This window comes from Microtus ochrogaster, linkage group LG9 (assembly GCF_000317375.1).
Source record: "Microtus ochrogaster isolate Prairie Vole_2 linkage group LG9, MicOch1.0, whole genome shotgun sequence".
Taxonomy (NCBI): Eukaryota; Metazoa; Chordata; class Mammalia; order Rodentia; family Cricetidae; genus Microtus; species Microtus ochrogaster.
Window position 1 is genome coordinate 10,660,640 of NC_022034.1, and position 12,794 is coordinate 10,673,433.

Below are 12,794 nucleotides of genomic sequence, written 5' to 3' on the forward strand. Positions count from 1 at the left end.
GGGGACACAGATAGGAAGATTGAGGAATTTGTGGTCACCACCCTTGCTAGCTCCATGTTCAGTTCCTGTCTCGAGAGAATAAGGTGGAAAGTGATAGAGCCAGACACTTAGCATCCTCCTCTGGCTTTCCTACATATGTAACACATGTACCTACACATGTGTGCACAAACACTTCACACATATGAGAGAGAGACAGAGACAGAGGAGAGAGGAGAGAGAATCTCAGGGGCTTGGTCACAGGCCTTCCTCCACTGATCTCTGCTTTCTTTTAGAAATTGCTATGCATTTCAGAGATTGGTCTCACTAGGCACACAACATGAAATGAGCAACCGTCAGTTATGCCAAAGACTCAGGTCCCTCCTCACTGACACTTGCCCTGAATCTGGCAGGATGCATAAGGACTGCATTTCCTGGTCCCTTACCCTGACTCTGGGACCCTCGTACAAGGTCTGTAAGAAAAACTAAACTTGGAATATTCTTGAACACCTTTCTCTCCTTAAAAGACGATGTCAGGATCCTACAGCAAAGGCACTAGCAGTGTAGAATTACACGTGACGCTTGGGACAATGTTGATCTCTAACCTCTGACACTACCCTTGCCATTGAGAGACACATCCACAGCCGACATGTCTGCCTTCCTCATACACAGCTCACCCACAAAAGAGGAGACTGTTCGCAGAGCTCATCAATTCTCTTTCTGTGGGAACTCAGTTCAACAGACTCGCTCCCCATTGTCATCTTGGCAGGGTCACAGAAACTCATAGGCATCTCACAGGCCAAGACCCAGAGGAGAGACTCAAGATGCTTAGGGTTGTTCCACTTTTCCCAATGCCCACAAAAGGAATTGGGAACCACCCAGGCTGGCATGGGAGCAGCCAGCAGCACAGAAGAAGGAAACACCAAGTAATAGTTAAGTAGAAACGTTTTCATCATTCTCTCCGACAGGATTTCAGCTAACGAGTAGTTTGTGTGGCTATTTTCAGGATAATAGGTTAAAGATATAATGATATTTATTTTCCCTGTAAGGAAATGAGTTCCAGCGAGATGACGTATTATCAGCTCAAGGTCATATAAACCAAGCTGGAATTATAATTCAGGACTCTGGCTTCCAGCCTGTGTTCTTTATGGCTCACAGGTAAGGCTTCTACTTACCTGTGCTCCCTGTGCCACCGAAAATGATGTCCGTCTTCTCCACTTTACCTGCCCCTTTGTGCATCCACCCATTCCCCTCTCCTCTCTCTACCAGACCTGTGGGAACGCTGAGCATCTGCCTAGGACACACCTGTCACCACGTCTCCAGGGATGGCTTTGTTCCAGTCCACAATGACAAATGAGTGGCAGCCTTCCATGGCAACCACAGTGATGTTGCGGGGGGCATGCTGAGGAGGCAGCTCATTCTTCGTCAGGTCGTTTGGAATGAGTTCATCCAGGCTCTCCACTTGGAAGTGATCCAGAGCATCGGTCAGGGAGCACGGGGCCGATGGGTCCTTGCTGAGGTACGTCACATAAGGAGCTGGAAAAGACAGAGGTGTCCAGCTGGAGTTGGTTTGATGGTGGTGGGGGGTTGATGGGGGACAGCAGAATCACAGCGTGTGCTCCTTGGAATCAGACCCACAGCTTAGCCTCTCCCTGCCAAGACTCCAGAGACACCTGATGTACCTCCTGAGGCTGTGGAGACTGCTCTGTGAGTGAAGCACATGCTACTCCAGAGTAAGAGCCTCGTTTCAACCCTTAGCACCCATGTGACGGTGGAGCAGGCATGGCCACCATCCATAATCCAACACTTGGGAGGCTGAGACAAGGAACACCTGTGGTAAGCTGGCACTGTAGACTATGATAATTGGCAAGCTTTGGGCTCAACAAACAATACTGCCTTAATACATATCGGGAAGAGTGACAAGGGAGACACCCGACACCAATCTCTGCCCTCTACACGTGTGCCCACGCCCATACAAATAAGCACACATACACACATATACATAAGCAGAATCAAAGAGCAATCCCTGCCTCTCATGAATGGATCTATGTACATAAAGCTCAAAATCTGATTGTTACAAAAGGTCTCATTGCCCCACCAACACCGATGACTACAACATCAAAGTGATTTAGAAAGGTCCTCTTACTACAATTTGATGTAATATAAGCCTCCGGCATTCTTCCATTCCTATGCCCTCAAATTTGGAAAACTGTGAGTCAGTTAGCTAGCATCCCTCATCATATTTCATTCCCTCAGCCATCTTAAGACCAGAGAACCAGATGGCAGCTTCAAGCTTTCTCCTTAGGTGGCCTCCTGCAGAGCTCCGGGAACCTCACAACCCTCTCGGATGTTTGGGTGCAATGCCAAGGTCCGAGCGGCCTTCTGCAGCGCTATCGCTTAGGTTCCCACTCTCACATTCACGGCATGTTGAAGCCCTTCCTGCCCACATGATTTCAGGGGCTACAGGAGTCTGGGAATATGCCAGTCATAGCCTGGTACCCCATCGCAGCTGAGCCTCCGGATATGAGAATGTGCTCATGAGCCAGGGACAAACAGGCTGTCTGATACCAGCCCACAGATCTTTGACTATATTCTAAGAGAAGTTAAGAATGCCAAGGAATTGACATTAAGGCTTTTTATACCCAAGACCCCCAAGTAAGCTCAACGGAAATGACTAGAGATTTCTGAAGGCGTCTTGGTTTTTAGAAGCAATCTGCGGAAGGGCTAACGACACCACTAAATGCCTCTTTCCCTCTTAGCTGTACTCCAGCAGGGGAAAGGGAGAGGTTAGTGGACTCTCCAGACTGCTGGAACACCAGGCAAACACTGGCTTTAGCCCCAGGAATGCTGCCTCAGCCTAATGGCTTTGCTCTTTCCCTCGCATGGTGAGACGCCCAGTCACTGCCTCTTGGCTGGCAAGACTTCTTCTCTGCTCACGGCAGAACATTTGTTTTGGAAACCGAAAAGTGTGGTGTTAATCTAAGCTGCTGCTTGTCTCCACTCAGTAACGTATTAATCCAACTGTCTCATTAACACAGTTCATCGAGGGCATGGGAAAAGATGGCTTGGGAAGGGACTAGAGCATAGTTCAGTTGCGTAGAATCTTCCATTGAAATTGCTTTAATTGCTGAGAAAGAAGAGGAGAGAAAAGAATTTCTAGATCCCAATTCTATGAGGCTGATGAAGTTGGAGATGGTAAGCCCCAACAGGGAGTTTTGGCTCTGCAATACTGTCACCACTAGTGACAGCATTCGCCAAGCTGTGCTGTTCAGAATTTAGGAAACTGTGCCACTAAAACTCCAACCATCTTCAGAAGACTGGCCACAGAGTGGAGAAGATGGATCGTGGGTATGAATGCTTGCTTTACCAGCGTGAGGATCTGCGTTTGGATCCCCGGTGCCCACATTAAAAACCAAACATAGCTGTGCATGCTGTAATCATGGTATTGGGCGCTGGAGACAGATCCTGCAGTCTCCCTGGTCAGGCAGCCTAACTGAAATATTGAGCTTCAGCTTCAATGAGATGCTGCCTCTGCCTCAAGGGATCAAAGTAGAGCATGATGGAGGAAGACATTGGGCGTCCTCTGGCCTCTGTGTGCCCATGTGCGGGCACATGAGCTGGCATACTCTAGGTATGCACTTGCTGAAGTCCTCTGTTGAGCACTCACCGTTCTCTGGTTAGTGCAGACTTTTGCAAAGTAATGTGTATCTAAGTAAAATGAGCTCACTAAATTACCTCAACTGGACATTTTACCCCAGGGAAGCATTTTCTTAAAATACACCACCTTAGCCAGGCCAAGGCTTAGTTACGCTGCCTTCAAAGGCAAAAGTTAAAACCAACGTCTCCGATTAAGAAAGTGACATTCACCAACAAATCGTTTCTTTCCAGCCAGATCGAACTCTTCCTCTGGGAAGGAGCTGACAGTGCCTTGCTCTGGGATGACCTTCGGTGTGGCAGCAGTGGTCGAGGGTATGATGGTGGTCGGTGGCCTCGTGGTCTCAAATCCATAATCTGAAAAGATGTAAAGTCTTTGTAAAAGGGTGCTAGCAAAAGTGACACTGGTTACAATCTAAGGATATTTAAGATTCAACTGTAAACACACACAAATACACACACACAAACAAACACACCCAACCACACCATTCCAGACTATCCCCTATACCATACACTAATACACACATACTTACTTTTACATATATACACATGCATATATATGTATCACACACCACACCACATGTACAGCTGTACTATACAGACACACACATATAGACAACACATATACCACACACATATACACAGATATACACACACGACATGCAAATATACAGATGTTACATATAGGCATACACACAACTGTAATATATAATATTACACTCACCACACACAACACAAACAGATACACTTACACACACATACACACATATCTTCCTCCTGCACACACAGACACACGAATACACCCTGAGCAACTGCTATATGCAGCTGCATATTGAGAGAGAGAGAGAGAGAGAGAGAGAGAGAGAGAGAGAGAGAGAGAACAAAAGAACATATACACCCACAAAATGAAGTTTGGGGAACAGGAAACCTTCAGAAATTCCCAGACTGTGCTCATGCCCAAGTCTAGTCCTTACCTGAATTTCTTCTCCTTTTAAGGACATGAAAGATCACACAGGGTGAGAGAGATGTGTCAATGTCTCACTGCCTAAGCAGGACCTGGCTTCAGTTCCCAGCACCCTTGGCAAGTGGCTCACAGCCTTTAACGCCTCCAGTTCCAGGGGACCTGACATCTTTGGCCTCCATATGCACCTGCTCTCATGTGGTACTTATATACTCACACAACACACATATGTGCACATATATAATTATTGAATAAGTATAATATAAATAAATTTTAAAATCACATCAGAAAATAGGTTGAAATGATAATAAAAACATCTGTTGGTGCTGGAGAGATGGACGGCTCTTGCAGAAGCCTCGGGTTTGGTTCCCAGCACCTGTATCAGGCAGCTCACAACTGCCTGTAACTCCAGCTCCAAGGGATACAGCACCCTCTCCTTGCCTCCAGAGGCACTGCACTCATGTGGTGTATACATACACACACACTCAGATATAACACATACACATAAACTTTTAAAAAATGAAAAAAATCTTTTAAAAAAAATCTAGGCACAGAATTTTTCAGGGAGACTACAGAGAAACCCTGTCTCAGAAATAAAATAAAATAAATAAATAAGGACAAAATGAGCAGGGAAAAAAAAGAATTTTTCAGGGAGGAGACTGGGATTAATGCTCTAAAAAGAACCAATTTTTTAATATTCAAAAAAGAAAATAAAACTGATCCCCTACAACTGCTCAAAGATAGTAAGAAAGACAGAAGAGTGTTTCCCAAAGTACTGAGAAATCTTTCTGGGCTTCCTAACACCTAATGTCTTCCTTTCAGATCAACCCTTATTTGGAAACTGCAGTGGATTAAGCCACCTCTTCTAACTTAATGATGAATGAACGAAACATCAAAGTCTAACTTCATTATGAAGAACAAAGCATCAGAGGCAACGTTATTCACGGGATTGTGGCTAAGACACCTGACATCAGCAGATTAGAGGAAGTATATCCTGAGTTTGGATAGCAAAGAGCCACACCTGGTGGGCAAATTTCCAAGGTAAACTTCTCAATAGCGGAGACAAGACAACCCCAGGGCCCTAAGAGTAACCACCAAGAGCAGGTGCAGTTTCTTAAGGGGCTGCGGTAGGTGGGTCAGGGACATTTTGCAATATTGAACTAAACCATTTGAAAAATTTCTGTGAAAAGAAATCAACACATTGTGGCTGCATCTATGTTACTTAGTTAGGAAAGAAAAGAGTGAGGAGGAAAAGAAGCTCCATGCTGATTTAAACCATGTGGTTTTGCCAATAAAGATGCCGATGAAGGGGAAGTCTGGGCAGTGGCAACACCAGGATTGCTTCATGGCAAGGGGCTAGGAAGGGACTTGCTTGGAAGCCATACGAGCTCCTCAAGTTTGCTGTTTTTCTCCAGCTTAAATATAAATTTGAGAGTGACTCAGAAGAGGGGGTAGTTACCACCACTGTCCCAGAGGAAAATACAATCAGGATCAAACACTTTTAACCAAAATAGGATCTTGCGGTAGGGAAGTGAAGGTGAGTTTTGGGGTCCGCTCCATACCGTCATCATACACAGCATAGCCCACGTCTGTGGGTGATGCTGTGTCAGTGTCCAGGCCTGAGAAGTCATCTAGGGAGGAAGAGGAAAAAGGACAGATCATCACGGGCCCATGGCTCTTCCCAGCACTATCTCAGAATCCTGGCCCTGAGGATGACCACTCATCCATCCTGAGTGGCTCTCAGAAACAAGTTGCCGCCGGTACCAGCATCTCCTCACTTCAGCAGAAGGAAGATCATCGGAACCCCAGACAGGAAGCCGGGCCTCCCCTCTTTTATAGATCAGAGAAAGGCAATCCAATACCCTTTGCTCAGGAGCAAACACCCGGCTCTGCATTCTTAGACCCTCTGCCCACCCGTCTGAATTGCTCTAGACCTGGAGGGAAGCCTGCCATGCTCCTGACACAAGCCTGGCGCAAATGCTCAGAGATGGCCTGGAGAGCAAGGCTCTGCCCTGTGACAAAAATCCCTGCCCCAGTGACCTCAAGTTATCTGCCTTTATTGCCCCCTCCTTCTGTCTTGCCATTAGAATATTCTAGAATGAGGTGATTTCCCACCTCTGCTTGCCTCTCGCTTGACAGACTGCACTACCTGAGTTTCCTGTGTCAGTCCTGCTGTAAGGCTCTCCCGTTTTGGCTGGAATGTGATGATTGTTGCAACTGTAGTAATTAGGTTCTTCCAAGTTAAGTAACTTGCTTCCCTAGCCCCTGCCCTCCTTGCCTTGGGGGACCCTAGTAATCGCTAGGAGAGGCATTTGTCAATCACCTGGCATTGACTGACTGCTCAGGGGTTCCCCCTAGCAATGGCTGACTGTGAGCTGGAAAGGGAAATGCTTCAGCCTCCTTCCCTGCACTCCCTTTGTACCCTAAAACTTCCCCCACTTGTAAGCAGATGTCAGGCTCAGGGTTTTACAGAGACCCCTGTCTGTACTCACTTCCCAATGAAAGACTCATGTTGTCTTACGTCATTCTTTCTGGTCTGTCTTTCCTGCCTGCTGACGTTTTACTACCCAACTCCAGAAATTGATATTCACTGGATTCCTTAACTTGCATATGAACTTTGAATATGTTATGTCAATGACTAAATTTCCCGTTAAGATATTACTAACCTCTAGACACCTTAGGATGACAGAATTTTACTTCAATGTGATTTATAAGATTGTAGATAAAGTTTTTTTTATATGTCTTCCATTTAAAATTAACTTTTAAATTGTAAATTTAATTATGCAAACTAGTATTAGAATTCCAGTCATGAAGTAATGACTGGACTGGCAAAATTGAATAATTTGAGGAAATAAAAAGGCTTTTTTTTTTTGCATTAGCTGGGAAGCTCAGTCTGAAGCTGCTTAGATTTTGTACAGTGGTGTTATCCCCACCTGGGTCTACAGAGCAATCGCTATGGTGGGAAAGTCTTAAATCCAACTCAAGGGAACCCCTCCCACTTACGATGTGAAGCCCGCAGCTGTGGCACGGAACTCTCTGAACACAACACCCCCTTTAACGCAGTGGCGGGATGACAGGAGGAAGGAGCAGTGCCTACCAGATGCCTTATGGACTCTGGGTGCCCTCGGTGTGTGCCGTGAGAGTTACTCTTCACAGCACATCCTTGGGATACCCATGTTTATCACGCCCACTTCTCAGGCTCCACGCTGGGGCTCTGAGGGGGTTCATAGTGACCTGAAGCCCCACAGATGCAGAGCACAGAACTTGAGCTTCAGGCTTCTTGCCTCAGAGTCCATGTACTTCACACTCCATCAAACTACCTCTCCTTTTCAGACGCTGAACTAGCCAATCCAGCTGTTTGCAAACACGCATTGTTTGACTCAGCATTCCACAGGGAAACGGAAGGGAACAAGTGTATAAGCTCCCTTCCCCAGGAAACCATATGCATCAATTTGGCATTTTTTAGCCATCAGGCATAACTTACACAGCAGTGTTTCAGTCTATAACATAGTGAGCAAGACAGTGCCAAAGGGAGCTTGTATGGTGGAGGGCAGGGACACTTTTCTGCCGCTTGCCCAGCATCTTCTGAACACTGCAGCAGGACACCCAGAGCTACCCTCAGCTGCTCAAGGCAGGCTCCAGCACCCTTAAACATCACCTTAGGGTGGCAACCTGTGCTTACAGTGAATGTTAATAAGGCCAGTTCCAGATCATCCACCCTTCAGGGGGTTGGTCATCCTGTGAAAAAATTCCAAAATTCTAAGCATGGTTGTACACACACACACACACACACACACACACACACACACACACATTATCTACGTACTAGGTCAACATCAACATGCCTGTATCCAAGACAGAATTACTTCTGAGTCAATTCACATTTTGTTTTCAAGTTCATGGTGACTGAAGTTTGGGTTTATCTTGCCACCGTTGGTTCCTGACCACCATCTTTTTCCTTTATCTTTTAGGAGCACAGTGTGATTTTACTCTCTGATCATTTCCACTCCATTTTCATTATGTCTCCAGGTTTTTTTTAAAAAAATAAGCAAAAATGTGCATTTTTTACTATTCCAGGACAAGCATGAACAAGAAGAAGCAGAACTCTCTTTGTGGATTCCCATATCCATGGCAATGCCCAGAGCTGCTGAGGTGGCTGGTCCCACACAGAAGGTCATGGGTGCTAAATTAGATTCTTGTGATGACGAACACAGGCTTCTGGAATAAGTGAACATCCCACCAAGCAATTGAATATATTTCTAGAATCAAATAAAATCAATTTATTTCTGAGTTACCACCATCTTCTCTCCAAGTAAATGTATCTTCTCTGTGTCAGAACTGTACACCCACATATCATCAGAACTGATGACCACCTGACTCTGTCATATGGGACCACCTGGACTCTGTAAAATTGGATATCCTATAACCCAACCCAGAACCCCTGTCAAAATTTGATCTTCATATAAAAGTGGCTTCCAGTCATCGACATGTTGTGTGCCCGAGTCTTTTCAGTACCTCATGAAAATAATGAATGCACTTTGTCTCCAAGGAATTAGGGCCTCAGCTCCAGAGACATTATAATGGGTTTTTAAAGGTTTGTTCTCTGTAGAAGTATAGAGAGAAGAAGTAGAGAGCAGCAAGGGACCTCGGGCACATTCCCACATGGGATTGTGGCTTCAATGGAACTACGTTCTGATTATTCTCCTTTCTGTCAGGAGGGTGAGCACGGCCAGCTGGAGCTGTTTTCTAAAATGACGAATGTGTCTCTCCAACATGTAGCGAGGTCACATTACACATTCTTGAATGTTCAGTTGGCTCAGGGCATCTCCAGATATGTGCAATTTTACACAATCTGCTGCAGAAAGAGCCTGGAAAACAAAGATCACTGACTTTTACTTCTCAGCTAGAAAACCCAGAACTACCTCTTAAAATCTTAAGATATTTAGATGCCTAAGGATGATAATGTGGTACCCTGGGAAATTAGAGACATGGCAGATTCTATTATCTCAGCTCTGGTGTTCATTACTGAGCAGAGAAGTCAATTCTAGCTAAAAAACAAAAAGTTATTCTGTGTGTGTGTGTGTGTGTGTGTGCATGTGTGCGTATGTATTCATGGATGCATGTGTATGGATATGCATATGTGTGTGCATGTGTGTGTGTTCACGTGTGTATGTGTGAATGTGTGTATGTACATGGATGTGTGTATGAATGTGTATGTGTGTGAAGGGTGTGTTTTCACATGTGTATGTGGATGGATGTGTGTATGAATATGTATGTGTGTGCAAGGGTGTGTGTATATGTGTAAAAAGAAAGGAATAAATGCAATAGTATCAAGGAAACAAGCTTGCACTGTGCATCTCTGGCTACGGGAAGTAGAGCATTCATAACCTAGAGGAAGTATCCATAAATAACAGAGTTGCTGGCATGACTGAATGGCCCGAGGTTATTCCTAGAACATTTCTTGAGAGCAGTTTTCAAAGGAAAAGAGGAGGAGGCCTGATTTCACCAAGGGAGCCAAGACTCAAATGTTTGGATGCTTAAAAAGCTGGAGAGCAGAAACCAAACCCCAGGACTTTACGAACGGAATGGAATGTCCAGTGGTCAGCTGAAGCGAGGTGGGAGAGGGGTTTGGAAAAGCCCCTCAGTGGTATTCTTCACTGCCAGCAGTGCAGATTCCAAGTCATAACTATGGAGCAACAAACACTCAGGTTCCTAAGCTGGGGAGGGCACCAGCAGCCAGGATGGTTTTCCACTGATTGTAGCTGTGTACCGAGAGCCACCGTGTACCCAGAGTGAGCGTGTGTTCAGGATGGAACTTTATTTAGCACTGGGAAGGAGACGATGTGAAGGGAACATGACGGTGAAAGCAAAACAAGGGCACGGGTGAGACCCAGGTGTTTCTGTGGGTTCTGTACGTGAGCCAAGAAAGAGCCTCCTTCCTCCAATGCTGGGCCTGACTGGGACCTGCTCTGCTCTGTGTCATTGCAGTGACCACAGAGCATTCCTGACCGAGGCCGTTACAAGGTGGTCAGTTGACAAGAAGGTGTGTGTGACTCAGTGGTGAGCTGGCTCTTTTAGAGCCATCTGACTCTGCTATTTTCAAATCTCCAGCCATCTTTGGAACTCAGTTCCTATCCAAGAGGGAAGCGAGCACTGTGTCTGGCTCGTGATCATATTTGAAAATGACATGTTAGCCGGGCGATGGTGGTGCACGCCTTTAATCCCAGCACTCGGGAGGCAGAGGCAGGCAGATCTCTGTGAGTTTGAGACCAGCCTGGTCTACACAGCTAGTTCCAGGACAGGCTCCAAAGCCACAGAGAAACCCTGTCCCGAAAAACAAAAAACAAAAAACAAAAAAAAAAGAAAGAAAGAAAGAAAATGACATGTTAAATCAGAAGTGAGTACACAGTAAGCCATTGGCGCCCACTGCTAGCAACTGAGAAAGTAATGATCTGTGCATGCTAGGTCAGTGGACCAGCATAGTGACACAGACAACACGAGCAGCTCCAAGACATGAAACAGTGGTCAAAAGATAAAAGATTATATCTAACAATAAGGGGGTGGTCTCTGAGGGGTGATGAACATGTCTGTGGTCTTGATGACCAGATGTGTGCACAAGCCTTCCCTCCAAACTCTTCAGACTCACATGCACAGCTTTTTATATGTCAACCACATCTCAGTGAGAGAATTTTAAATTAAAATATTAAATAACTATGGTTAGAATCAAAGCAAAGAAGAGAGCATGCAAGTTTTAGCATCCGCTGGTATAGAAAGCAGATCTCACTGAAGGATTTTTAAAAATAATGCATAGTCCGCAAAAAACAGCAGGGGATCTGCCACTCTCACCAATTTAGTTGGTTTTTTTTTTTCCACAAAACTTTGTAAAATTTATACTTGATTTCAAAATGCTGCCGAGGGGTCCATTAGTCTTTAGGTTGGACCAAGGAGTTAGAAGTAGGGTTACAAGCAAAATGCACACTGTTCATTGCGATCGGCGAAGAAAAGCATTGGCACAGATGCTAAGAAAATCTACTGGATTTCGCGTCAAATTAAAGTCTGGGATAGAGCAATGTAAATGAAATCACATGCAGGCAAAGTAAAATGCTAAATGGCAGTAATGGAAATCAAATCCTAGGCAGTCATTCTTTTGTTTTCAGCCAGTCACTAAGCAATCATCTATAGTCACACGTCCACTTTCAGAGATAAACATATTAATGTACGCAGAAGGCAGAAGCCACTTGAACACTGAGAAGTTAAAGGCAAACGCAGGAGCCAGCAAGACAGCTCAGCAGGTAAAGGCACTTGCCACCAAGCCTGGTGACTCAGCTCCGTCTCTGGAACTCACGCGTGGAAGGAGAGAACTGACTCTCACCTCCACACACAGACTCCACACATGTATACCCAGTACCCCTCCCATAAACAATGCTAAAAAGAGGAGATTCAGATGTGTACTCACCGAGTGAACAGCGGAAGAGTTCTCTCCCCAGTGGCTCTCTCCCCTGGTTTGCGTTTCTTTGCTCTCGACTGTGGACTTTGAAGATGTGTCCAGTTTTCCCGTTAATTTTGCACCTCTCCATGCAGACAATGCCTTGGGAGTGGATCCTCATTCTGAGCACAGTGTTCACGCTCAGATTCCTCCGAACGCCTCACAGGCAGCAATGCTCTGAGTATCCCTGGCTTGCAAAACACATCCTAGAGGAAGGGTCTTCGCTGCATCAGACTAAAAAAAAAATATTCAGGCTTTACAGGCTACGTGTGTCTTTCCGACCCTAGGGAAGAGCGTGTGTCTGTCCCTCTGCTCGGATGCCTGAGAAGAGGCTAATGACGTGCCGTGACCTGGATCTTCACAGACGCAGTTCTTCAGTGGGAAGACAGACAGACGTCAGGAATGACCAGAGGGCCCAAACCAACCATAGCAAAGCAGAAGCGGGGTGGTCTTCCAATGGAAGCCCCGTCCTCTCAGTAGAAGGCTCATCACTTGAGAATGGTGTTCTCCAAAGGGAAGGCTGATCACCCAGAGTTCACTGCCCAGCACAGTGTTGACTTCCTGGAGCTCACAGCCGTTATCTAATGGGCCTCACAGGCAGAACCCGTCAGACCTGATCACTCACACGATCACAGAACCAACCTACCAATTTCTCTCTCTCTCTCTCTCTCTCTCTCTCTCTCTCTCTCTCTCTCTCTCACACACACACACACACAC

The 12,794-nt window shown here is 45.7% G+C and overlaps 1 protein-coding gene across 1 annotated transcript in view; it reads right to left on the reverse strand.

Moving 5' to 3' along the window:
* Positions 1–12,794, reverse strand: part of Fndc1 (fibronectin type III domain containing 1) — an 87,741-nt gene that overhangs the window by 15,041 nt on the left and 59,906 nt on the right. Inside the window, exons 15-17 of the mRNA XM_026787320.1 lie at positions 6,154–6,222; positions 3,844–3,987; positions 1,282–1,512 (exon numbers count right to left, since the gene is read on the reverse strand). Coding sequence (XP_026643121.1) covers positions 1,282–1,512; positions 3,844–3,987; positions 6,154–6,222 — 444 coding nt within the window. The remainder of the gene's footprint in view (positions 1–1,281; positions 1,513–3,843; positions 3,988–6,153; positions 6,223–12,794) is intronic.